Source organism: Ranitomeya variabilis, chromosome 2 (assembly GCF_051348905.1).
Source record: "Ranitomeya variabilis isolate aRanVar5 chromosome 2, aRanVar5.hap1, whole genome shotgun sequence".
In the NCBI taxonomy this organism is placed as follows: domain Eukaryota; kingdom Metazoa; phylum Chordata; class Amphibia; order Anura; family Dendrobatidae; genus Ranitomeya; species Ranitomeya variabilis.
Window position 1 is genome coordinate 871,305,045 of NC_135233.1, and position 27,208 is coordinate 871,332,252.

Here is a 27,208-nt window from a genome sequence, read left to right on the forward strand (position 1 = left end):
TGATAACTAATTACCATCCCAGTGAACAATAACAACTTTTGGAACCTCATTTTAAAAATCTATATTTATTGCTTCTGTACATTCCTTTCATTTTTCTGTCTGTTTTCCTTGAATGGATGATTTGTTTACGAGAATCTTCTAGATTATGTCCAAGTGCCTCAATGGTAGCTTGAAGACTGAAAACAGAATCTTTTATACTTATCTGACACCAATCTATAGTTACTACTAATTTCAGAGTAACAAAATCTTTCCTATATATACTGTATATATCAATAGCCCCTTACCAGTCTGAGAAGACCAGCCCCCTGCTGTGAGCTGGTAAATGGGGCCCCACGCTGTTTTTTATTATTTATTTAAATAATTTAAAAAACAGCGTGGGAACCCCTCTATTTTTGATAACCATCCTTGCAGAAGTTGACAGCTGGAGGTTGCAGCCCCCAGCTGTGAGTTTTGTCTGGTTGGTTCAATAAAATAGGAGAGAACCCACATCGGGTTTTTCATTCATTTATTTCTGAACGATCGCAGCCAGCGACTGAGGAACACCTCGATCATCCGCACCTATTGTCACTGTTACAACTAAAAAGACCTTTATTGAAACAAAACCACATGTAAATATATCAATCAATAAAACACTAATATTTCACATACAGAGATGAAATATAGAGGAGACCTGAAGGTAAGCTGGGTTGAGAAGGGAAAGCTAAATACATCCTAAGGAAGCTGAATAAGAATGACAGTTATTAATCCATAGTGCCCAATGACTTAGGAAAGCTAAAAACATACAGGTGCCAAAAAGCAGTACCCCATATTAACTCCTACTCATGTAGCCATTCATTCATGCTTACCCATAAGTCAACCGATGGCTCCCCCAACTCGCATAGCAACCCCTTGACACGCGTTTCACGGTCCAGCTTTCTCAAAAGCTTTCCCTTGTCAACCCAGCTTATCTTCATGTCTCCTCCATATTTCCTCTCTGTATGTGCAATATTAGTGTTTTATTGATTGATATATTTACATATGAATTTGTTTCAATAAAAGTCTTTTTAGTTGTTACCATGTTCTGTGGGACTTTTCTACTCCTTTTTTTTTTTTTTTTTTTTTGTCTTTTGGAGTTGTCCTATTAACCCAATGATTTTGGGTGTTGATGTTGGGAGAGTTATATTTCTTCACTCTTGGCCACAATTTAATGTTATGAATGCTGATTATTGTTCTGACTACTGTTGCAGTCATTAGCAGCAGCAGGTGTCGGATGATGGGGGTAACAGTCCCAAAAGCCACAACCTGCCGATGTGTGTCACATGGAGAAAATCAATGTGTGTTCTCCCTGTGCACGTGTGCGGGACATTTTGCTGTCCGTGCTGATGGCAAAAACCGGACATGTCAGCGTGTTTTACCCACGGACACATGGTCAGTGTAAACACACTGACATATGCACAGACCCATTCATTTGAACTCGTCTACTATAATTGAAGTTCATAGGCATGTGCAATGTCAAATAGATTTTCCAAATAGTTTGAAAATTCTTATCTATTATGATCATATACTGGTTTGTCTCTTTGGGGCTTGAGTACCAAATGTTTCAACCCAATTTGCTCTAACTGTTTCAGCATTTTGAGATTTCCAATACTCTTTTAAACCCATTTTCTTTGATCTGTATTTAAATTATTTGCCATTATGGGTTATCTGAATTATCTGAAAAGAAAACAGATTTGGGGGAGATTTATCTGTGAGAACTGGATCTGTGAAACTGACTCAGTTGCCCTTAGCAACCAATCAGTTTCCACCTTTCATTTTCCAAAGAGTCTGTGAAGAATGAAAAGTGGAATCTGATTTGTTGCTAAGGGCAACTGAGTCAGTTTCACTTTACACCATGTTTGATAAATCTCCCCCTTCATAACCCTATTACACATACTGTCTACCTACTTTTGGACCACCCTGTATATGTATGTACATGCATATATACAATATGTATATGTACCCAGACCTGTTGAAGCTTAGTTATGCGAAACAGCCATCGTCCACTCTTCCTCTCCCAACATGCCTCTGTAATCTGCACATCATGTTTTAGCCCTATTCCCAGGGAATGGAATAAATGACTTTTTCACATTAATTCAAACTGGTGAGTGCCGCATCTTTTTTTCTTCAATATTGCACATTTGAGTTTGCAGTAAGTAATAAAAATCACTCAATAGCAAGGGTATGTGACAGAATGCCACTGCTCTAGGTATAAGTCACAGCCTAATTGACCTGGGTCAATCTATGAAACCGATTAAAAAATTTACTTTTAATAAACCAATTAAAATATATGAGACCAATAACAAAAAGGCCCTCTAGGGCTGAAGAAATAGCTTAAAAACATGTAAAGCACAAGCCAACTAACTCGGTCAACCTGGTATTGTTATTGCTTGTTGAAATTGCATACCTTTCCTCATGGACCAGTAGCACAGACCAAAAATCACAGATAATATTAATAAATAACTTATTAGCTATTAATGCAGAAAGCCAAATGGTTTGTCAGTAACTAATTGGAACGCTCTCACTGTTTTGCAGGATATGCCCCCTTCTAACAGGTCCCATTCATGTGGGTAAGTGCTTAGCTAGAGCTAGTTTGCAAAGAAGAATGGGCAAAAATTTCAATTGATATATCTGTCTATCTACATACAACGGGTGAAATATGTATTAAACCCGTCACGAAGAAATTCTCACCAGTTGTCAGTAGCAACCCATCAAATCCACAGGAGCAAAGAAATCAAACCATAGATGTCCATAAATTATGCTATGTGCAATACTGAGAAGTAACTTAGGGAAAAAGTATTGACCACGCTTGTAGAAATTCAATTAAGACTTCATACAAAAGCCTTTATTGGTGAAAGCCACCTCCTGTATGGAGAAAGTAGTCACATGCATTGATCAGGTGTGATTTTTGGCCCATTATTCCACACAGACACTCTGCAAATCCTGAAGGTTCTTTAGGCTTTTTAATTATCTCTGAGCATTAGTTCCTTCCATAAATGTTCTATTAGATACAGGTCAGGTGATTCACTGGTTCATTCTAGCAGCTATATTTTCTTTCTCTTAAGCCAATTGAGATTTCCACTGGCTGTGTGTTTGTGTTTATTGTATTGATGAAATGTCTATCTTTGTTTCATCTTATCATCCTGGTAGATGGTAGCATATTTTTTTCAGGAAAGTCTAGATACATTTGTTCATTTATCGTTCTTTCAATTATATGAAGCTGGCTAGTGCCGTATGCTAAAAGAAGCATATGTCATGATGTTCCCACCTCCATACTTCACTGTTGGTATGGTGTATTTGGGGTGGCATGCATTGTTTTTTGACCTACAAAGGTATGTATTATGGCATCCAAAGAGTGCAGTTTTGTTACCATTTGACCAGACTATATTCTCCCTGTATTTCACAGGCTTGTCTAAATGTTATTGAGCAATCTTTTTTTTTTAACAATTCTGTATTTGAAAATTTTTGTATACATTCAAAATACATAAAGAATACATTATCAGTGTACTTACATTGCATTGAAATACAATGTAACTTCCTGAGGAAAATAATCCAAAATTACCATAAAAACAAAACTGTATCAACAACCAATAGCAAAATCAGGTGATACTAAATCAATTGAGACTCTCTAATTTAAAGACTCAATGCATCATAACTAGTTTGGGGATTACATTTTATACTCTATAATAGAAATTATATAAAAAAATTGTGAAATGAAGTGGTCACGGTGGTGTCAGCACTACACCAGGCACAATATCAAGTGAAAACAAACCAAAAGCAGGCAGAGATGCTTACCTGTCTAAATGAGCCTCAATACAATTGCACAGACAGGGTGCAGCGGACCCAAGTAAAATGGCAACTGCACAGGTGCAATACCAAATGAAACAGCCAGCCTTCAATCAGGGATTGGCCATGTGGTACACCAATGCACCAAGATAAATACTCTGTATGTGGCGTGTTCACACAAGGAATGCAGAGCATCTGGCTCCAGCCTATTAATGATGCCCTATGGTGGGCTGCCCAGTGCTAACTATAATGCATCCTGTGTGAACAGAGGCCACAGTGTACTAAAGCATTTGGGCCCAACTGCACCCCGTAAAAAATACAATGTGCAAAAAAACATATCAGTATATGTAAAGTATTGGTTGATATTCGGGCCATAATATGTAAGCTGGCAATATGGCAACCTACATCAAGGTCCTTACGTTTGCCAGTGCTACTCTAACATGAAAACAACAAAAAGAGGAAAAATCCTCCAATATTCAAGAAAACAAACCAAAAACAGGCAGAGATGCTTACCTGTCTAAATGGGCCTCAATACAATTGCACTGACAGGGTGCAGCGGACCCAAGTAAAATTTTGCACCCTGTCAGTTGGCAGTTGGGCCCAAATGGTTCTGTACACTGTGGCATCATTAACAGGCTGAGAACCAGATGCTCTGCATTCCTTGTGTGAACACGCCACATACAGAGTATATTTTTTTACATTGGTGTGCCACATGGCCAATCCCTGATTGAAAGCTGGCTGTTTGTTTCATTTGGTATTGCACCTGTGCAGTTGCCATTTTACTTGGGTCCGCTGCACCCTGTCAGTGCAATTGTATTGAGGCCCAGTTAGACAGGTAAGCATTTCTGCCTTTTTTTGGTTTGTTTTCTTGAATATTGGAGGATTTTTCCTCTTTTTGTGGTTTTCACGATATCAAATTATCAAGAGAAACACGGAGGTGAACTGCTAACAGGTGTTTAGCCGCTCCCACTAATAATGGTAAAAGGCCATGTTTTCTTGTTTTATAATTTGCTGAACAGTATGACAAAAACACTTACAAGGCTGTCAGATCCGAAGTCAAGATGCTCATTGATTTCAGCACCCTGTTGACATCTCTCCAAAATTTGGTCAGATCAGGGCAAGACCAAAATATTTCAACTAGGTTTCCTACATGAGTCTTGCATCTCCAACATTTATTAGATTCCACCAATCCTAGGTGGCATGGGAACTTCAGAGTTCTGTACCATTGGGAAACTATTTTGTAGGCATTTTCCTGTAAAAATATACTGTACATCTTGAGAAACCATGTGAATTGTTAAGGATATTTTGAATATCTTTACTAGACAGCTCAATATTAAGTTCCTTTTCCCAGGAGATTAAAAATAGAGGTTTAAATTATGTGGTTGGAGAGGAAATGTTATTATATAGTCTAGAAATAATTTTAGGGATAGGATATTGAAGTTTTGCTAAAAAATCTAGCCATGTCCAATCTCTTGAGGTTTTCTCTAGTAAACGGAACTGGTCTAAAATATATTTGATATGTTGGTATTACAAAAGATTTGTAGGATGTTTTCTGGCTTCTCTTGGCCAGAGATTAATACACAGTATTTTGTTGGCTTTTAAAAGAGAAATAGGCAGGTTTGGGAGAGAAGACCAGAGGTCATATACATCTACATAACTAGGATTTGATAGATAAGGTATCAAACTTATGGGGGCCATCTCAGGGAAACAAGGAGGCGATGATAATTTCCTGATTATGTCCCTTCCAATTTTTAGGGTAGTAAGTAGTGTTTCTTCCAAGATGGTAGAATTAGGTGGAACATTGTAAGACCATTGATATCTGCTAGCATCTTTACCTAGTAGGACTAGTTCCAAATTATTACTTTCACCAGTCCTATAAAGGTGTTCTAATTTCAGTCATTTAGCCATATGTATTGCCTTATAGTAATTCATAAGATCCGGAAATCCCAGGCCACCAAATTTTGGGGTGAGGGAGAGTATTTTGTGAACAAGTCTAGCTTTTTATATTTCCTTTTGTATTTTGAAAATATTTGTTTACAAGAAAGAAAAAAGGAGATTGGGAGGCTTATTGGAATCATGTTCATTACATAAATACATTTTGCTAGTATGTATAATTTGACTATATTTACTCTTTCTATCCATGAAATACTTGGTAAGTCATAATTTTTTAGTAAAGTTTTGAAAGTCTTGACAAGATGGGGAAATTTTTTGTGAAATAACGTATTGGGGTTATCAGTGGTGTATACTCCTAAATATTTGATTTGTCCAATAGGCCATTAAAGGGAGTCATTTATTTAAGCTTGGAGATATCACTTTGGGGCACAGAGATATTTATTGCTTCAGACTTGTCTAAATTTATCTTAAAGTTAGAGATATTTCACCAAATTGTGTAAAGACTTCCATTAATCTGGGAAACATTAGATACCCGTAGCAAAAGATCGTCAGCAAATGCTGCCATCTTGATCTCTAGATGTTCAACTCTTAGCCCATAATTGACTTGATCCTGCCTGATTCTTTGGATAAGAGTTTCCATAAGTAGAATAAAGAGCGAAAGGTAGAGGGGGCAGCCTTGTCTAGTGCCGTTATGTATATCTAACGAGCTAGAGTAAGTCACATTCACCCTCACCCTTGCCGTAGGAAAGGAATAAAGAGCCATTATAACATCTATTAGGACAGGAGGGAAATTAAATTTCGATAAAGTAGCAGCCATAAACCGCCAACTTATTCTATCAAACACTTTTTCAGCGTCAGTTGATAGAAGGGTGAGCTTAGCATTAGTTTCTATATAATATGATATAAGTTGTGTAATTCTTGCAGAGTTCTCTTTACCCTCCCATCCCTTTACGATGCCAGATTGGACTGGGTGAACAAGACTTAGTAAAGCAATGCTTATTCTTCTAGCAAGGAGTTTTGCCCACAGTTTCATATCCGTGTTTATTAAGGAGATAGGGGAATAATTGCTATAATGTTTGACATCTTTACCCTCTTTTGGAATCATAGTGATAAAAGCTTCTAGGGCTTGTTTTGGTGGTGGCTGGCCAGCAAGGAGTTCATTAAATAAGTCCAGGAAATGTGAAAGTAGAGTTTTCATGGATTTTTTATAATATATTATTGGTAGACCATCAGGGACTGGTGTCTTCGGTGTCGAGTTCCCGCCGCTGCACAGGGGGAATCTCAAACCATATCTACTGCGGTCAACCATTCTACATCAGCCGCAGTGGAGCCTGCTCAGCGGAGACGTCGGTCCCAGCGTCTCGCTCAGCCTGATACTGTGCAAAGGGTTACTGCAGAGAACGACACAGCGGATTTTTGAGGGAGTTTGGTGCATTGTATGTTTCTTCCTGAGAAATATATCTAATTCTTCTTGTTTTTGGGAGACTTGATGTTCTGAAGGTTTTTTTTCGCACGCTCTTTATTTGTTTTTACCATTTTTATTTATCTAAAAGCGTGCACACACAGATCATCACTTGCGCATAAATGAAAATTTACATAGTCACTCTATCTAGCTATATAAGAATCTTTCTGAGAAAGAGTGAAATGAGCTGAAATATACTCTAATGTCCAGCAGATGGCAGTAGATAGGTTTCTTTAGATTAGATGTATCTGATTATTACAAAGAAAAACTAAATAATCTTGGTATAAAAGACAATCCAAAAAAAATCAAAGGAATTATATTTGTTTAACTTCAATGTCCCTTTGAGATTCTGTAAATGTATCTCTCTGTGCCCAACTTTACTGTGGATGAGGAAAAATAAACTGATGACAGCAATGTCTTTTTTTTGTTAATTCTTTGTCTCCTGTTGTTTTCTGAAGACCTGAAATTATAGATCTATATATTTTCATCGGATGTAATATTTATCCCCAAATATCCTCTGGAAATATGGGATCAAATGTCCATATAGTACCAGCAGAGTCTTCACGGGGGGGAGAGAAAATCGTCACTTTGCCACAGTCTATGACCACAGGAATAACACTTTGGGGTCTCCCCCACCCTTCACCAGTCCCCTCCACTTCATATAGCTGGTATGAAGACTTGGCAGATCCAGACCGCTGTCACACTATAGGTCCGAGATCTTTAATAAGTCCCCCGCTGACACTCTCACTCACTGTTAAAGATGGCCACCAGAGCACTCCACTTCAGTTTTGAAGCTGCCAGTCACCGCTCCACAAGGCCTGATCCCGGAGACCTCCAGACCCTCTGCACCTGCACCCCTCTCACAGGCATTCATCACTTGGAGGATCACCGACCAAGGCCGCCGGGTAAGCAGGGTCGCCGCTTCCACCAGATGAAGGGAGGGAGAGAGAGGGAGCCTAGCACTCTGCAGCCGCATAGCTCCAGTGTTTCACTGCGGGAAACCTCACATCCTCCGTTACTCTGGTCTCTTCACTCTGTCTGACTCCCCAGACAATCAGGAACTTCTGCTGCATACAGGAAAGACAGCAATCAGCAATCTTTCCGGGACCTGCCAATCCGGCCCAGTGAAGCTAATGGCTCCTGGAGGCACAGCCTGAGGGAACCACCATCACTATATCGGGATCCAGGGGTTTATGTTGACATGATGTTCTTTACACTTCCGCATTATGGCCCCAACATGACTCACTGGAACCTTTAATAATTTATACATTCTTCAGTAACAATTGCTATGTTTTGCAACAATAAGGTTGCAAAGGTCTTGAAACAGAGCACTGGCTTTATCCATCAGGAGATGTTTGTTATGTGGTACTTTGGTAATGAGACACCTTTTTATAGGCCATCAGGTAAACAGCTGATGCTATTTTTCACTAAGTGTCAGGATCGTTTTCTAATTACTGATAGATTTCAGCTGGTGTCATGACTTTTCATGGCTTTTTGTACCTCTCTTTCTTCAAGTGTTCATTACTTTTTCCCTGTGTCATTTATCATTATTACACATAACTTTATTTATGGACATCTATGGTTTGATTTCTTTTCTGTGTAGATTGGATGGGTTGTTACTGACATCTGGTGAGAATTTCATGTCAATGGCATCTTTAGAAATACATTTGCTTAGAAAATTTGTGAGGTGTTCAATCGTGTTTTCACTCTCTGTACATACAGTATCTGTAATCTATAAGTAGTTATACATTGCAGTACAGAAAAAGGCATATATAAAAATATATATATATATATATAGAGAGAGAGAGAGAGAGAAAGATGGAGTGCGAGAGAGATATCTGCATTTTTATGGTGACATGTTCCCTTTAAAGATATACATATTTGCTATATATTTCAACTTACAATTAGTATATAGAGGCTGCCTGAATGGCCTTCCTTTGGCAAACACAATTTCTTCAATAATTTGTTGAAAACCAGTTATAAAGAACATTGTTGTTGTTAAGAAGTTCTCTGCGTGTCCATGTTCTCTCACTGTAACATTCACAGTGCTATGGTTTAATGGAAGACATGCACTGTGGATGAGAAAAGCACTGATTATAATACTGCTGTGATGTCACATAATTTTATTAATCTTATTTAAGGCTGTTTCCTGCATTATGCCCTGAAATTAAATGAGTTGTCCACTACTTGGACAACCCCTTCTCATTCCTCTTGTTTGGATCATGTAAAATAAATTCATATCATGTGAGCCCTGTATCATATCATGCTCAGCCACACTCAGGTGTCACAAATATCAGTTTCATAGACTACTATTGTCATAAAAATGTAAGTATAGTAACAGGGAGTGGAGGCCTGCCGGTCTCAGAGGTCTACTTATAGAGGCAGCAAACAAGAAGGAGACTCAACCAGTAGTCTACACATTTCCAAAAATTTGTTTCAGACACAAAGTGGCATCAATTTCACCAGAGTACAAATGGTATAATAGGGACTGACACGTCTTCCACTACAGCCAACCCAGCAGATGGAGACCCAATCAGGAGCCGTCAAATTTAAAATAATTATGGACAGACACCACCAAAGTGGTATCAGTTTCACCAGAGTAGAACTAGTATAATGGGGAGAGACATCTCTTCCACTACAGCCAACCCAGCAGATATAGACCCAACCAGGAGTGCAGACACCAACAAAATGTTAGGGTTGGCGGATTGCACTAAATAAAATATAAAATAAAATGCAATACCAACTCGGGGCCCACCGTGCAAAGTTGTAAAACTGCGGCTAGTGTGAACAATGATGGAATAAAACAGTGAGCATTACCTTAAACACACTATTTTAACACCACACAGTATGAACAGGGCCCAGAATACCTAGTTCTGTTAACTTAACAGAGAGGTAGAGCTCCGAGTTTGCCAAGTATTGAACCCTGTTAAACGTCACAGGGAAGATAGCACTTGGAGAGAGCTTCCTCTGCAACTAAACTGTGCTAACCACACACATGAAAGAAGCAGATGCTAAGCCTAGAGAATTAACTCATATGACGCTATGTACAAAACCTAGTAGATTTTGTAGAGAAATATAGCATAACAATGCCACTACAATGCCACTCTTGCATCAGCTATTGACACAGTTGCCCCTCTCGTCCATGGCAGAGGGCGACGTATCAATAGACAATCATGGCACAATAACACCACTAAAAAGCTCCAGCAAGTGTCCAGGGTTGCGGAGTGGCGTTGGAAAAAAACACACCTGCAAGACGACTTCACTGCATTCAAACAGGCAACACTCGCTTTTAAATCTGCTCTCACCTCTGCTAAACAGGCCTACTTCACAACCCTCGTATCTTCCATATCCTACAACCCTAAACAGTTATTCAAAACCTTCAACTCCCTCCTCCGCCCCCCACTGCCCCCTCCGACCTCCCTCATCTCTGCTGAGGACTTTGCCACACACTTTAAAAATAAGATCGACCAAACAAGGCAAGTCTTCATTGTTCAACCACCACAACCCCTTTGTATACCAGACCAATACCCAAACCCCATAACCTCCCTATCCAACATCACCGAAGGGGGCTTAATTGTCTCCTCTCCAAATCGCACCTCACCACCTGTGCGCTCGACCCCATCCCATCCCACCTCCTCCCCAACCTCACCACCACACTTATCCCATCCCAACCCACCTCTTCAACCTATCACTATCTTCTGGCACCTTCCCTTCTGCCTTCAAACATGCCACAATCACGCCTAGCCTTAAAAAGCCAACCCTCGATCCAACTGCTATGTCCAGCTATCGCCCAATATCACTGCTCCCATTTGCTTCCAAACTCCTGGAGCAGCATGTCCACTCTGAACTTTCCACCCACCTCTCATCTAACTTGCTCTTTGACAATCTACAATCTGGTTTCCACCCCCATCACTCAACTGAGACTGCCCTGACCAAAATCACTAACGACCTACTTACCGCCAAAGCTAATGGACAATACTCTGTACTCCTCCTTCTAGACCTGTCCTCTGCTTTCGACACAGTCGACCACTGCCTCCTACTACAGATCCTCTCCTCCTTTGGCATCAAAGACCTTGCCCTATCCTGGATCTCCTCGTACCTTTCCAACCGCACATTCAGCATCTCCCACTCCCACACTACCTCCTCATCCCATCCTCTCTCTGTTGGAGTCCCCCAAGGCTCTGTTCTAGGACCCTACTCTTCTAAATCTGTACACTTGGCTTGGGACAACTCATAAAGTCCCATGGATTCCAGTACCACCTCTATGCTGATGACACTCAGATCAACCCCTCTGGCCCAGACGTCACCGCACTGTTGTCCAGAATCCCAGTGTGCCTATCAGCCATATCCTCCTTCTTCTCCTCTCGCTTCCTCAAACTCAATGTGGACAAATCTGAACTCATCATCTTTCCTCCATCCCATAGATCTTCCTTACCTGACCTATCTATCGCAATCAATGACATCATGCTTTCCCCTGTACCGGAAGTCTGCTGCCTCGGAGTAACCTTCGACTCTGCCCTGTCCTTCAAACCGCACATCCAAGCTCTTTCCACCTCCTGTCACCTCCAGCTCAAAAACATCTCCAGAATCCGTCCTTTCCTCAACCGTCAATCTACTAAAATGCTTGTGCATGCCCTCATCATCTCCCGCATTGACTACTGCAACATCCTTTTCTGCAGCCTCCCTGCTAACACCCTTGCACCTCTCCAGTCCATCCTTAACTCTGCTGCTCGACTAATTCATCTCTCTCCTCGCTTCTCCTCTGCTTCCCCCCTCTGCAAATCTCTTCACTGGCTCCCATTCCCTCAGCGTATCCAGTTCAAATTACTAATACTGACCTACAAAGCCATCCATAACCTGTCTCCTCCATATATCTCTGAACTAATCTCCCGATATCTTCCCTCACGTAATCTCCGGTCCTCCCAAGACCTCCTTCTCTCCTCCACACTTAATCGCCTCCAAGACTTCTCATGAATATCCCCCATCCTCTGGAATTCTCTGCCCCAACACGTCCGACTATCAACCACATTCGGATCCTTCAGACGGAACTTGAAAACCCATCTCTTCAGGAAAGCCTACAGCCTGCACTGACCCCGCTGCCTCCTCATCACTACTGAAGCTACCGCCTCACCAACGCCAGAGCTGCAGCAACCCTCCACCTATTATCTCCTTCCCCATAATCCTGTAGAATGTAAAGGCCCCGTCACACATAGCGACGCTGCAGCGATACAGACAACAATGCCGATCGCTGCAGCGTCGCTGTTTAGTCGCCGTGTGGTCGCTGGAGAGCTGTCACACAGACCGCTCTCCAGCGACCAACGATGCCGAGGTCCCCGGGTAACCAGGGTAAACATCGGGTTGCTAAGCGCAGGGCCGCGCTTAGTAACCCGATGTTTACCCTGGTTACCAGTGTAAAATGTAAAATAACAAACAGTACATACTCACATTCGCGTCCCCCGGCGTCCGCTTCCTGCACTGACTGAGCGCCGGCCCTAACAGCAGAGCGGTGACGTCACCGCTGTGATCTGCTTTCACTTTACGGCCGGCGGGAAGCGGACGGCAAGGGACCTGACGGACACCGGAATGTGAGTATGTACTGTTTGTTTTTTTTTTACATTTACGATGGTAACCAGGGTAAACGATGACGTCATATGAGCGGTCACGCGACCAATCACAAGACCGCGACGTCATCGCAGGTCCTACACTCACTGCATTCTTAGGAACGGAGGCAGACGCTAGCACCGGTGAGAGCCAGGGTCCGTCGGAGGGGTGAGTATATCCATATTTTTTATTTTTATTCTTTATTTTTTACATGAATATGGATCCCAGGGCCTGAAGGAGAGTCTCCTCTCCTCCAGACCCTGGGAACCATATGCATCGCACACGCCTGGGAACTTATAGGAACTTCCGATTCCGATTTCCGATATCACAAAAATATCGGAACTCGGTATCGGAATTCCGATACAGGGAATATCGGCCGATACCCGATATTTGCAGTATCAGAATGCTCAACACTACACACAATATACTTAATAAGTAACATTTCCCACATGTCTACTTTACATCAGCACAATTTTGAAACCAAAATATATTTTGGTTAGGAAGTTAAAGGGTTAAAATTTAAACACATTTGAAGTCACTTTGGGGTGTCTATATGGTAGAAAATACATAAAAGTGACACCATTCTAAAACTGCACCCCTCAAGGTGCTCAAAACCACATTCAAAATGTTTATTAACCCTTCGGGTGCTTCACAGGAATTTTTGGAATGTTTAAGAAAAATGTTTCAGTTAGCCATTAAAAGGTATCAACCACTGAGGAATCTCAATTCTAAATTATTTTTTTAAATGGATATTTAAAATTTATCACAAAATTTTTTATTTTACCAAGGGTAACCGGAGAAATTGGACCCCAAAAGTTGTTGTGCAATTTGTCCTGAGTACGCTGATACCCAATATGTGCAGGTAAACTACTGTTTTGGCGCATGGCAGAGCTCGGAAGGGAAGAAGAGCCGTTTGACTTTTCAATGCAAAATTGGCTGGAATTGAGATCGAACGCCATGTCATGTTTGGAGAGCCCCTGATGTGCCTAAACAGTGGAAACCCGCACAAGTGACACCATTTTGGAAACTAGATCCCCTAAGGAACTTATCTAGATGTGTGCTGAGCACTTTGAACCCCCAAGTGCTTCACAGAAGATTATAACGTAGAGCCGTAAAAATAAAAAATCATATTTTTTCCACAAAAATCATTGTTTCGCCCCCAATTTTATATTTTCACAAGGGTAACATGAGAAATTGGACCCTAAAAGTTGTTGTGCAATTTGTGCTGAGTATGCTGATATCACGTATGGAGAGGTATGGTATATTGTTCTTTTTTTATTTTACTTTCATTACAGTAGATCAAGGGCATTGCTTGGATTATACGTTGCAGTAAGTATGGTTTAATTAAGATTAAAAAAAGATGTCTGTGTCATGTTTTTCAAATAAAAGACTTTATTCTGGCTGTGTCTTTATTTAACATTACAACTATAGGATTAGTAATGGAGAGGGGTCTTAGAGACGCCTCTCCATTACTAAGCAGTGGGCTTCATGTCACCGGTAACATCAACCCCACAACTATTACCCAACTTGCCACCGCTACAGGGTAAGTGGAAAGAGCTGGGCAAAGTGCCAGAATTGGCACATCTAACAGATATGCCTTTTCTGGGCAGCTATGGGCTGCTATTTTTAGGCTGGGGGGTCAATATCCATGGGCTTTTACCAGCCTCAGAATACCAGCCCCAGCTGTGAGCTTTAGAAAGGTTGGTTGTCAAAAATGGGGGGACTCCATGCCATTTTTTAAAAATTATTTATTTAAGCAATTAAAAAATATGGTGCGGCGACCCCTCTATTCTTTATATCCAACCTGTCTCTGGACAGGATGCTTCTGCCTCCATCCTGGTCAGGTCTGGGATTTTATTTTACCTCTCTTTGGTTCTGGGCGGCTATTTAATGTTGACAGTTCCTGGTTTTGGTGTCCGTGATACTTCCGTACCCTCGGTTTGTGGTTGCTGACTCAAGTGACTACGCCTCCTTGTCACGTGACTTCTCAGTGCCAGGTCCTGTGCTCACTGCATAGTCTCAGGTCCTTGCGCACAGCATGCTGTGTTCCTGCACTCCCATCGCTCGTTCCGTGCCCCCTGCTAGTGCCCTCATAGGTAGCGCCAGTGACCCCATTGGTGTCATCACATTATCACCGACCTATACAATTTTCTGTTTTTTTTGTGTGTGTTCTGGTTATGGACCCACTGCCTGCTCTGTCAGATCAGGTATCTAATCTGACCAAGATGATGTAGAACCTATCTGTACCAAAAGGTACAGAGGGAATTGGCAGATACAGTCTGACTCTCTTGAGGAGGCCATGAACCAGGCCGTTCGTATGAACAGTAGGCTGAGAGAGAGGTGTTTTGCAACAAGATGCTCCTCTGTTGCCAGTGAAACTGGAGCCTTCATTGTTGGTTTAGCCCATGGAGGTGGGGACTGTCTCCATGAAGAAAAAGGAGAGGAGACCCACAGAGAGAACAAAACTCTGCTTCTATTGTGGAGAGCTGGGTCATTGGAAAAAGGACTGTCCCTCCTGTCCACCAGATTCCATGGTCTTGGGAAATGATTAGGTCTGGGTAACTGCCGAGGAGGTTACTCAGACCCACAGGTACTTTTTTCCTCAGCCATCAAATTATTGTTAAAAGTGGAAGTAGGAGTGAACAATTGTTTTTTTTTCCTCTTCTGCTTTTGTGGATTGCAGGTCTTTAGTGAACTTGATTGACTCAAGGTTTGTGGCTCACTGTGAGATAGGGACAGTCAGGTTGGACAAACCCATGAGAGTCCTGGCTATTGACTCAACCCCGTTCACCAAGGATGGGATCCACTCTGTTACTAAAGAATTCATCCTTAAGGTGGGGTCTGTTCATCTGGAGCATATAGCCTGTTTTGTTCTAGACAACCTCCCTGATGGTTTGGTTTTGGGGTTTCCTTGGCTGCAATGTCATAATCCAGTCGTTGACTGGGAGGACTGGGAGTTTGTTAAATGGGGATCCAACTGTGAAAACAAATGTCTGAATTATGTGTCATCCATCAGTCTGGAGGGTATTCCGGAGTACCTGAAGGACTTTGAAGACATGTTCTCCAAAAGTCAGGCTGAGTGGTTACCACCACACTGCCCTTTTGATTGTGCCATTGACCCGATTCCTGGGGCTAAATTGCCTAAGGGCCGATTGTTTAACCTTTCTGGTCCCGAGTGGGTCGCCATGAAGGAGTACATATCTGATAGTCTTCGCAAAGGGCATATCCGCCCTTCCAAGTCTCCTGTTGCAGCAGGGTTTTTTTGTAAAAAAAAAGAATTTCCACTCATCCCCCTCCTGCACCCAGATGAGGTTATATGCCCCCTGCAAGTATAGTTTTGAAAACCATTTGGCACCTGATAATTGGTTACATAAATCGGGAATGAGTGGGGGATATGTGTTTCTTACAGTAATCTTATTCAGTTCCCAAAAGTCAAAGCATGGGCGGAGACCACCATCTCTTGGGCGGCACGGTGGTGCAGTGGTTAGCATTGCAGCGCTGGAGTCCTGGGTTCAAACCCCACTAAGGACAACATCTGCAAAGAGTTTGTATGTTCTCTCCGTGTTTGCGTGGGTTTCCTCCAGGCACACCGGTTTCCTCCAACATTCCAAAGACATACTGATAGGGAATTTAGATTGTGAGCCCCATCGGGGACAGTGATGATAATGTGTGCAAACTGTAAAGCGCTGCGGAATATGTTAGCGCTATATAAAAATAAAGATTATTAAAAATAAAGATTATTATCTCTCTCTAGCTCAGCAGCACCTTTCCTTACACTGCCTGATTCCAGAGTAGACTGTGATGAGCATGGCGGTGCTAGGTCTGATATAGACCTGTGTATGTTACTGTCCTTAAATTTTTATAACATTTGTGGTATACTAAGCTGGTATTTGTGACACTTAAAAGTGGCTGATTAAAAATCACGTTTACAATGTTGCATGAGGTATCAGGGTTCCCAGAACCACAGGTATACACTGGTCTCTCACCCATCTTGTCTTAATTGAAACTTCAATTCAAAGTTGTAAATGCTGGCCCAGACCTTGATACCTCAAGCATGGCTCATGGCTGACTGATTCTGAGCCATTATAAAAGGTTCTATTGTGGGTCAATTGATAAGTCCACTACCTCTGTTACTATTCTTACATTTTTCTGTCAATGGTAGTCTATGAAACTAATGTTTGTGCCATCTGATTGTGGCTAGAATAATAAAAGAAAAAAATTGGTGGGGTGGCATGAGGTGTGAGGTATCCCAGCTAAAAAGGCTTACACCGCTACCTTAACACCACATCCCCATGGCTGACTACTACTATGCCATTTGCCGTTTGCAAATTTCTACTGTGGGTCACATGTTGCCACTTTTAATGGATTCTGCCCATAATTTTTGCAGTCTGGGAAGCTTTTTGTCACCCTTTAGGCTATGTGCGCACGATGCGGACTGGTGTGCGGATTTTTCCGCACTGATTTTGATAAATCCGCAGGGCAAAAACACTGCGTTTTTCCTGCGGATTTATCGCGGTTTTACTGCGGATTTACCGTGGTTTTTGTGCGGATTCTACTGCGGTTTTACACCTGCGTTTTTTTAGTATGGAGCAGGTGTCAAACCGCTGTGGATTCCGCACAAAGAATTGACATGCTGCGGAAAATAAACCGCAGCGTTTCCGCGCGCTTTTTTCCGCAGCATGTGCACAGCGGTTTTTAGTTTCCATAGGTTAACATGGTACTGTACACCGCATGGAAAACTGCTGCCGATCCGCAGCGTCAAAAACGCTCCTTTGGCAATGGTCACTCTATCAGTATTTGGTCAATATTTTACCTCAGTATTTCTAAGCCATAACCAAGAGTGGGTGATAAATACAGAAATGGTGACGTGTTACTAGGATACTTTTTCTCTGATTGTTGCTAACCTGGTTTTGGCTAACAAATACTGAATTAAAATACTGACCATATACTGCTAGTGTGTCCGTAGCCGAAGAAGGAGTCCGCATCTGTAGAGGGGGCTCAGGAGCTAAGTTCACTCCACACACTGCTGATGCCAGCTAAATTACATAGCTGGCATCAATTTCTTACAGCCAAAGCTGGAGCTGCATTCTGACTGTGGCAGTTAACCATTTAACCATCTCTTTCAATCTCTGACAGCAGCAATTAATTTTGCGTATGTCGGAGTTCTCACACACTGGGTCCCGTTGTCCCCAGCAACATGTTCACAGGGAATCGATGGTTTACTATAACAATCAGTAGTCTTCTGAAGACCCTTATCATTGTATTCCTGGAACTCCAGGGCCCTAAGCTGAGCTTCATAAAGAGACAAAAATATTCACTATAAATTGCATCACTGTGGTATTGTAGCGAACAGTATAAGCAATGAAATGATTACAGAAGCAAGTTCCCTAAGGGGACAAAGAAATAATTGTAAAAGAAAAAAAAAATCAAAATGCCAGAATTTAACTTTTTTGGTCACTTCATCTTCCTAAGAAAATGTAATAATAAGAAATCAAAGCATCGTTTGTACACAAATTTGGCATATGTAATAACTTTAACACATTGTGCAAAAGACAAGCCCTCAAAAGTCTATGTTGAAGGAAAAATAAATAAGCTATGACTTTTGGAAGAAGGTGAGTAAAAAAACCAAAGAACAAAAATGTCCCTATTCTAAAAGGGTTAACACTATCATGATATAACAATAATCCCTTTTATATGTGCAATATCACTCAATTAGACAAGCAAAAAAACTTGTAAAAATATGAACTGAACTAATCATTGAACATTGCTGGCCAAGTGTCTGTTCTGGCTCCAATAATCCAATTTACCTGAAGACATCAATTTCATTGTACCATGGCTGTTGCACAAGCATAAAGAAAGCTGTTGTTTGAACAATCGAAGAAAATATAAGGTGCATGAAAATGGACAGTAATAAAGGTGGAGAGAGAAGCTGTCCCGGGGGTCTGTATGGAGCCAACTTTGTGGCTGGGTGGTTTAAACTCACTAGGAAAAAAAAAAGAAAAAATATATTTTTAATTAAACTCACGAAAAAAAAATTACATAAATACGCTACTAATGTGGGTCCAAAATAGAAGCGACATCGGTGGGAACAATTAGATAAAATGTACTAATATACTTGCTTGTCAGGGTAACTGTGATGTTGATAACCAAATCGTGCATGAGATACTGATAATTACCAAGAAGTGTATTTTTCTAAAAAAAAAGAAAAAAAAAAGTTCATACATTATTTCTTAACATTTTCCTATTTTGTCATTTTGATTAAGTGACAGGTCTCCATTGTATTTATTAATGACCCAGAATCCAATAGGTTTTGGAGGTTTCCTAACATTGAAGCGATTGTCCAGCTTTAGGAACTAGTTTGCATTTACTCAATGTTACTGCAGACTTCTCAATCCTCACAGCATGCAGTGTGTGCTGTCAGGATTCTCCGGTGTTGGGAGCTGACAGGAACGTGATCACAAGTATGTGATGTGCATACATGCGGTCATGTGCAGACTAAAAGTATACTAGCCTGACTTGATACAAATGAATTGAGCAAGACCGAATACATCAAGTTAGAATGTAGCCAGAGTATGCAAATCATATACCTGTGGTCACTTGACTGCTCGGTCCCAATGCTGGCATCAGGGGATCCTGTCAGTGCGTACTGTGCACGCTGTGAAGATCCACAAGTCTGTAGTCACATACAGCAAGTGCAGACTCAAGCCCAGATTTGGAGACGTATGCTAATTATTCTAATTTAGTAGAGCAATATGGTGTATAAAGTATTGCACCTTGTACTACTTGCAAAAACAAATACTATATGAATCCTACAAATCAAAAAACACTTCATAAAGAGGTTTTCCAAGCTGAAAAGTCTGCTGAATCATGACAAAGTGCTATGTGATTCCAATGTATTCACACTGACCACATACTAATAGAGAGATACTAATAGATGTAATATACTAATATAATCAAATAGATCACAGACAGTGTGATGCAAGCGTAACAAAGGCAAATATAGTTCTTGGATGTATTAAAAGAAGCATATACAATGGGTACAGAAAGTATTCATACCCCTTTAAATTGTTCACTGTTTCTTTGCAGCCATTTGGTAAATTAAAAAAAGTTCATTTTTTTCTCATTAATGTACACTCCGCAACCCATCTTGAATGAAGAAAACAGAAATGTAGTAATTTTTGCTAATTTATTAAAAAAGAAAAACTGAAATATCACATGGTCATAAGTATTCAGACCCTTTGCTCAGTATTGAATAGAAGCACCCATTTGAGCTAGTACAGCCATGAGTTTTCTTGAGAATAATGCAACACGTTTTTCACACCTGGATTTGGGGATCCTCTGCCATTCTTCCTTGCAGATCCTCTCTAGTTCGGTCAGGATGGATGGTGAACGTTGGTGGACAGCCATTTTCAGGTCTCTCCAGAGATGCTCAATTGGGTTTAGGTCAGGACTTTGGCTGGACCAGTGAAGAATGGTCACAGAGTTGTTCTGAAGCCACTCCTTAGTTATTTTAGCTGTGTGCTTAGAGTCATTGTCTTGTTGGAAGGTGAACCTTTGGCCAAGTCTGAGGTCCAGAGCACTCTGGAAGAGATCTTCATCCAGGATATCTCTGTACTTGGCCACATTTATGTTTCTTTCAATGACAACCAGTCATCCTGTCCCTGCAGCTGAAAAACACCTCTATAGCATGATGCTGCCACCACTATGTTTCACTGTTAGGATTGTATTGGGCATGTTTTTTCCACACATACCGCTTAGAATTATCACCAAAAAGGACTATCTTCATCTCATAAGACCAGAGAATCTTATTTCTCATAGTCTGGGAGTCCTTCATGTGTTTTGTAGCAAAATCTATGCAGGCTTTCATATGTATTGAGGCTTCCGTCAGGTCACTCAGCCATAAAGGCCTGACTGGTGGAGGGCTACAGTGATAGTTGACTTTGTGGAACTTTCCCCCATCTCACTATATAAAAATGGTAGACTTTTTATATAATTTTAGACTAGCTGAAAGATGAGCAATAATGTTAAAAACATTGCTCAGAATAAAGGAGAATGAGAAGCTATTAACAAGAAGAAAGAAGTTAGTGTGGATTAGTGTGTAATTAGCACAGTGAGCTGTGTTGCCCTTATTAGGCGTTCAGTAAGAACGAATATGAGAGGGGGTTGAGAAGTGAGAAATAGATGTTGGAGGAGTCTATGCAGCATTCTGTGACAGATTCAATCTACAAATAGAAAAATGAAGAATGCCATTTTAAGGAGAATTTGTGCAAATTGAATTGCACATTATTTAAATTCAATGGGTCCTGCTGATTTCTACTCAAATTTGATTTGACACACATTCAATTCAGTCTTCTCAAATGTACATATGTAATAATTGATCCTTAAGTATTTTAGGCAACCATTCCCTTTGCTAAAGGCATTTACCCCAAAACACAAAAGCACATTTCATATGGCATTATACCTAAATATTGAGTTTAGTAGTCTTGATGTTGGACCCTTTTCTTACTATTCTGAAACTCATCATTCTACATCATGTATGTACACAAAAGGCAAATTGAAGAAGATCAGTGATTTGTATATTACAGCATCATAAACATTAATGAAAATCCTGGTAATTTTAGTTCTTGAGCCAAGAAAGAACATAGCTTTTCAACACATCCATTTTGGACAAAGGTAAAAATGAAAGGAAAGTCATACCCAAAAAAGAAATAATATGCAAACTATTCCAATGAACTGAAACATGGTCAAGAATTTGAAGAGGGAAAATGTTGTAACAAGAGTATTCCGACCTTCCCTGCATAGAAACACAACATTTTTGTTATTTGCAAAAGGTAATCATTCACCTAAGTTACTATAACACAATAATATTTGTAATAGAAAAGTTATTTCATAGTCAGCAAACAGTTATGAACTTATGCAAAATTAACATTCGCAAAATTCAGTTACAGAGATGATGTATATGGGGCTGAACCACAATAATAATATCAAACATATCCCGTGAACAAAACTTATGGTGGTCTATTCCAATCACACAATGATCTACTGCAATATCATTAGGAAACATATCTCATTGACTAAATCAGTGGTGGTTCGCACTGATGCAAATTACAGATAAAAAAAAATCACAACTGTTTAGGCCAAAATAACCTTTTTAAAGCAATCAGGTATGATGCACCTTCAATGGCAGATGTATTTTCCAGATTAATGCAAAACTTACTTGATGAGCAATGGAACACATTCAATATTTGGAATTTTGGAAGTAAATGGAGATGCAACAGATGCTTCTAATTCAGAGAGTGAAATTCCAGCATGAGCCATTTTAAGTGCCTGGAAGTAGTGAATAGAATATGAAATATTATGTGTCATGATTAATGATAATCCCTATTATATCCATTTTACATGCACAGACTATAATGCACTTCAATACAAAAACTGATAGATAATTATTATTATTAATAATAATATTAAAAATGAAAACCAAATAAATATAAACTTAATGAAAACAGGTCAGCAGGATTTTGCTAAGTAAACTACAGTCACTGTCAGGTTGGTGTTGTCAAACCGATTAAAATGATACCTGGAGTAAAGAAATCTGTCCTGTGGTTCTTGTGTAAGCAGTCTTAGAAGTTTTCAGCTAATGAGATTCTTGTACTCCGTTGCGGAACTGCAGTCAGAATCTTATCTTCCTGCTCTAAGCAAAAGAAACCAATAAAATACTTGCCCACAGGCCACTGTCAGGTTGGTGTTGTCAAACCGATTAAAATGATACCTGGAGTAAAGAAATCTGTCCTGTGGTTCTTGTGTAAGCAGTCTTAGAAGTTTTCAGCTAATGAGATGCTTGTACTCCGTTGCGGAACTGCAGTCAGAATCTTATCTTCCTGCTCTAAGCAAAAGAAACCAATAAAAGACTTGCCCACAGGCCGCACAAAGCACAAACATGTTCCTCATCACAGAGATAGTGTTTGTGCTCTGGGGTGGCCTGTGGGCAGGTCTTTCCTTGGTTTTTCTATCATTTAGTGCAGGAAGATAAGACTCTCCATACAGTCCCGCCCCAGTGCACGTGCATTTTCATAAGCTGAAAATTTCTAAAGCTAATTACACAAGAACCACAAGACAGATTTCTTTACCCCAGGTATCATTTTAATCAGTATAACACTGCCATCCTGAAAGTGTCTGTAATTTACTTAGTAAAAACCTGCTGACATGTTCGCATTAAAAACTTGCATTACTTAACACAGAAAAATGTAAAATTTTGAAATCAAATGTTTTTATTGCATAAAATGTAAAAATAACCATATGTTACATTCCCGATAATTGTAACAACCTGTGTAATGAATGCTTTCAGGTCTGTTTAAGGTATTATGAATTCAATATGCATATATTTTACTGGTTTCGTGTACAATTCAAGACTGTATTATTAGGACAGTTTTCAATTTTCATTAATAATTTTTATGTTTTCAATTGTGAAAAAACAAGTCAATTTTTTGTGTTTTCATTTGTTTATCTGTTGTATTTATCTTTAATAATTTATTTTTTATTATTTGTATTTCACTAGATAGGGTTACTTTTGGTAGCAGTGATAATATGCTCTGATGTGTCATCTATTTCCCACATACCTAGAGTAGACAGCAGCTACTGTAGTCTTGTCTGAGCTGAGCCCCTGTAATTAGTGATGAGCATATTTTTTTTTCCTTGCCAAATTTGTGCGAACCACCAAATTAAAAGTTCTGCCAATTCACTCATCACTACTTGTAATAAGAGATGAGTGATTGAAGGAAAATTCAAATTCACCTGTTCATGAGTTTTTCACGGGAAATTTGCCAATTTCATGTTCCTTTCATGCTCAAAGATTTGTCCAGTCCAAAGAGTGTAATAAGCATAATATGTAAAAAATAAAAAAAAATCCTTATGCTCACCTTACCACATACTTCTACTATGTCTCCACTACTCAACACCATTTGTTCTGGCCTCACCACATGTTCTAATTAGTGTTGAGCGATACCGTCCGATACTTGAAAGTATCGGTATCGGAAAGTATCGGCCGATACCGGCAAAGTATCGGATCCAATCCGATACCGATACCCGATACCAATACAAGTCAATGGGACTCAAGTATCGGACGGTATTCCTGATGGTTCCCAGGGTCTGAAGGAGAGGAAACTCTCCTTCAGGCCCTGGGAACCATATTAATGTGTAAAAGAAAGAATTAAAATAAAAAATATTGCTATACTCACCTGTCCGACGCAGCCGGGACCTCAGCGAGGGAACCGGCAGCGTTGTTTGTTTAAAATTCGCGCTTTTACTTGGTTACGTGAGGTCCCGGCTTGTGATTGGTCAGGGCGGCCATGTTGCCGGGACGCGGACCAATCACAGCAAGCCGTGACGAAATTACGTCACGGCTTGCTGTGATTGGTCCGCGTCCCGGCAACATGGCCGCCATTAACCAATCACAAGCCGTGACGTCACGGGAGGCTGGACATGCGCGTATTTTGAAAAGCGCGCGTGTCCAGCCTCCAGTGACGTCCCGGCTTATGATTGGTCACGGCGCCATGTTGCCGGGACGCGGACAAATCACAGCAAGCCGTGACGAAATTACGTCACGGCTTGCTGTGATTGGTCCGCGTCCCGGCAACATGGCCGCCATTAACCAATCACAAGCCGTGACGTCACGGGAGGCTGGACACGCGCGTATTTTAAAAAGCGCGCGTGTCCAGCCTTCAGTGACGTCCCGGCTTGTGATTGGTTAATGGCGGCCATGTTGCCGGGACGCGGACCAATCACAGCAAGCCGTGACGTAATTTCGTCACGGCTTGCTGTGATTGGTCCGCGTCCCGGCAACATGGCCGCCCTGACCAATCACAAGCCGGGACTTCACGTAACCAAGTAAAAGCGCGAAATTTAAACAAACAACGCTGCCGGTTCCCTCGCTGAGGTCCCGGCTGCGTCGGACAGGTGAGTATAGCGATATTTTTTATTTTAATTCTCTTTTTTACACATTATTACATTAATGTTGTTGCGATACCCGATACCCGATACCACAAAAGTATCGGATCTCGGTATCGGAAATTCCGATACAGCAAGTATCGGCCGATACCCGATACTTGCAGTATCGGAATGCTCAACACTAGTTCTAATCCTTCACTGCTTAAGCTGGAATTTTATGGTCTTTCACGCTCATGCGACGCATACTGGCAATCATTAGGCTCGGAAGGGCACTGCTCAAGTCATTTAAGTTCACAGTGCATGTTGTTCCTTCAGCATGCATGCACAGAACCCTCCTGGCTGCACACAATCCAGAAATCTGGGATTCTAACACGAGTGGTAAGGGATCAATGGATGTGGTGAGGTCCAGACAGATGGCAATAAGTAGGGAGGGGACAGACAGGTTAGTTTAAGAAGGTTTTACATTTTTTAGCCTTTTGATGTCCCTATATGATGGTAATTGCTGGGGAATTATGTGTGTTTTTTGTCTGTCTTGGGGTGGATTAATTCTTGTTTAAAGAAAAAAAAAGGGGAAGCCTGTGATTGGTCCATGTTATCGGGTATCTGTGAGTTAAGTGTTTGTTCCACAACTTTCTAACAGAAACATCTGTACTGTACTGTTGGGTGCACTACAAGTTCCAGATACTCTAAGCGAGAGCTGCTGAGCAGAGAGAGGGTTGCCTTTCAGTCCAGGGCTGCAGATAAGTGCATAGTGAAACACAATATCAACGTTTAAACACAAGAACATAGTTTGGTGTTCTCCTTACTAGTAGTGTTGAGCGATACCGTCCGATACTTGAAAGTATCGGTATCGGAAAGTATCGGCCGATACCGGCAAAGTATCGGATCCAATCCGATACCGATACCCGATACCAATACAAGTCAATGGGACTCAAGTATCGGACGGTATTCCTGATGGTTCTCAGGGTCTGAAGGAGAGGAAACTCTCCTTCAGGCCCTGGGATCCATATTAATGTGTAAAAGAAAGAATTAAAATAAAAAATATTGCTATACTCACCTCTCCGACGCAGCCTGCACCTTACCGAGGGAAGCGGCAGCGTTCTTTGTTTAAAATTCGCGCTTTTCTTTCCTTACGTGAAGTCCCGGCTTGTGATTGGTCGCATGCCACCCATGTGGCGGCGACGCAACCAATCACAGCAAGCCGTGACGTAATTTCAGGTCATTCAGTATTTTAAAATTACGCTCCGGCTTTGTGATTGGTTGCGTCGCAGTCACATGGGCTACGCAACCAATCACAGCAAGCCGTGACGTAATTTCAGGTCCTTAAGGATTTTAAAATTACGTCCCGGCTTTGTGATTGGTTGCGTCGCAGTCACATGGGCGCCGCAACCAATCACAAGCCGTGACGTCACGGGAGGCTGGACACGCGCGCATTTTAAAATGGGCGCGTGTCCAGCCTCCCGTGACGTCCTGGCTTGTGATTGGTTGCGGCGCGGTCAACCAATCACAAGCCGGGAGGCTGGACACGCGCGCATTTTAAAATGGGCGCGTGTCCAGCCTCCCGTGACGTCCCGGCTTGTGATTGGTTGCGGCGCGGTCAACCAATCACAAGCCGGGAGGCTGGACACGCGCGCATTTTAAAATGCGTTTTAAAATGCGTGCGTGTCCAGCCTCCCGGCTTGTGATTGGTTGACCGCGCCGCAACCAATCACAAGCAGGGACGTCACGGGAGGCTGGACACGCGCCCATTTTAAAATGCGCGCGTGTCCAGCCTCCCGGCTTGTGATTGGTTGACCGCGCCGCAACCAATCACAAGCCGGGACGTCACGGGAGGCTGGACACGCGCCCATTTTAAAATGCGCGCGTGTCCAGCCTCCCGGCTTGTGATTGGTTGACCGCGCCGCAACCAATCACAAGCCGGGACGTCACGGGAGGCTGGACACGCGCCCATTTTAAAATGCGCGCGTGTCCAGCCTCCCGTGACGTCACGGCTTGTGATTGGTTGCGGCGCCCATGTGACTGCGACGCAACCAATCACAAAGCCGGAGCGTAATTTTAAAATACTGAATGACCTGAAATTACGTCACGGCTTGCTGTGATTGGTTGCGTCGCCGCCACATGGGCGGCATGCGACCAATCACAAGCCGGGACTTCACGTAAGGAAAGAAAAGCGCGAATTTTAAACAAAGAACGCTGCCGCTTCCCTCGGTAAGGTGCAGGCTGCGTCGGAGAGGTGAGTATAGCAATATTTTTTATTTTAATTCTCTCTTTTACACATTTTTACATTAATGTTGTTTCGATACCGATACCCGATACCACAAAAGTATCGGATCTCGGTATCGGAATTCCGATACCCGCAAGTATCGGCCGATACCCGATACTTGTGGTATCGGAATGCTCAACACTACTTACTAGCTTTCCATTGTTTTTTCAGCTTTTATTTGCATGGTTTATACCCATTTAATATGTGCTCCATGGACAATGCTATCAGGTGTGCATCTTGTGAGA

The 27,208-nt window shown here is 41.5% G+C and overlaps 1 protein-coding gene across 1 annotated transcript in view; it reads right to left on the reverse strand.

The window, feature by feature from the left end:
- LOC143808062 (putative cation-transporting ATPase 13A5) overlaps window positions 1-27,208 on the reverse strand; it is a 318,077-nt gene that overhangs the window by 25,954 nt on the left and 264,915 nt on the right. The window contains exons 25-29 of the mRNA XM_077290322.1: window positions 21,975-22,084; window positions 21,455-21,551; window positions 18,877-18,949; window positions 18,565-18,739; window positions 9,059-9,228 (exon numbers count right to left, since the gene is read on the reverse strand). Coding sequence (XP_077146437.1) covers window positions 9,059-9,228; window positions 18,565-18,739; window positions 18,877-18,949; window positions 21,455-21,551; window positions 21,975-22,084 — 625 coding nt within the window. The remainder of the gene's footprint in view (window positions 1-9,058; window positions 9,229-18,564; window positions 18,740-18,876; window positions 18,950-21,454; window positions 21,552-21,974; window positions 22,085-27,208) is intronic.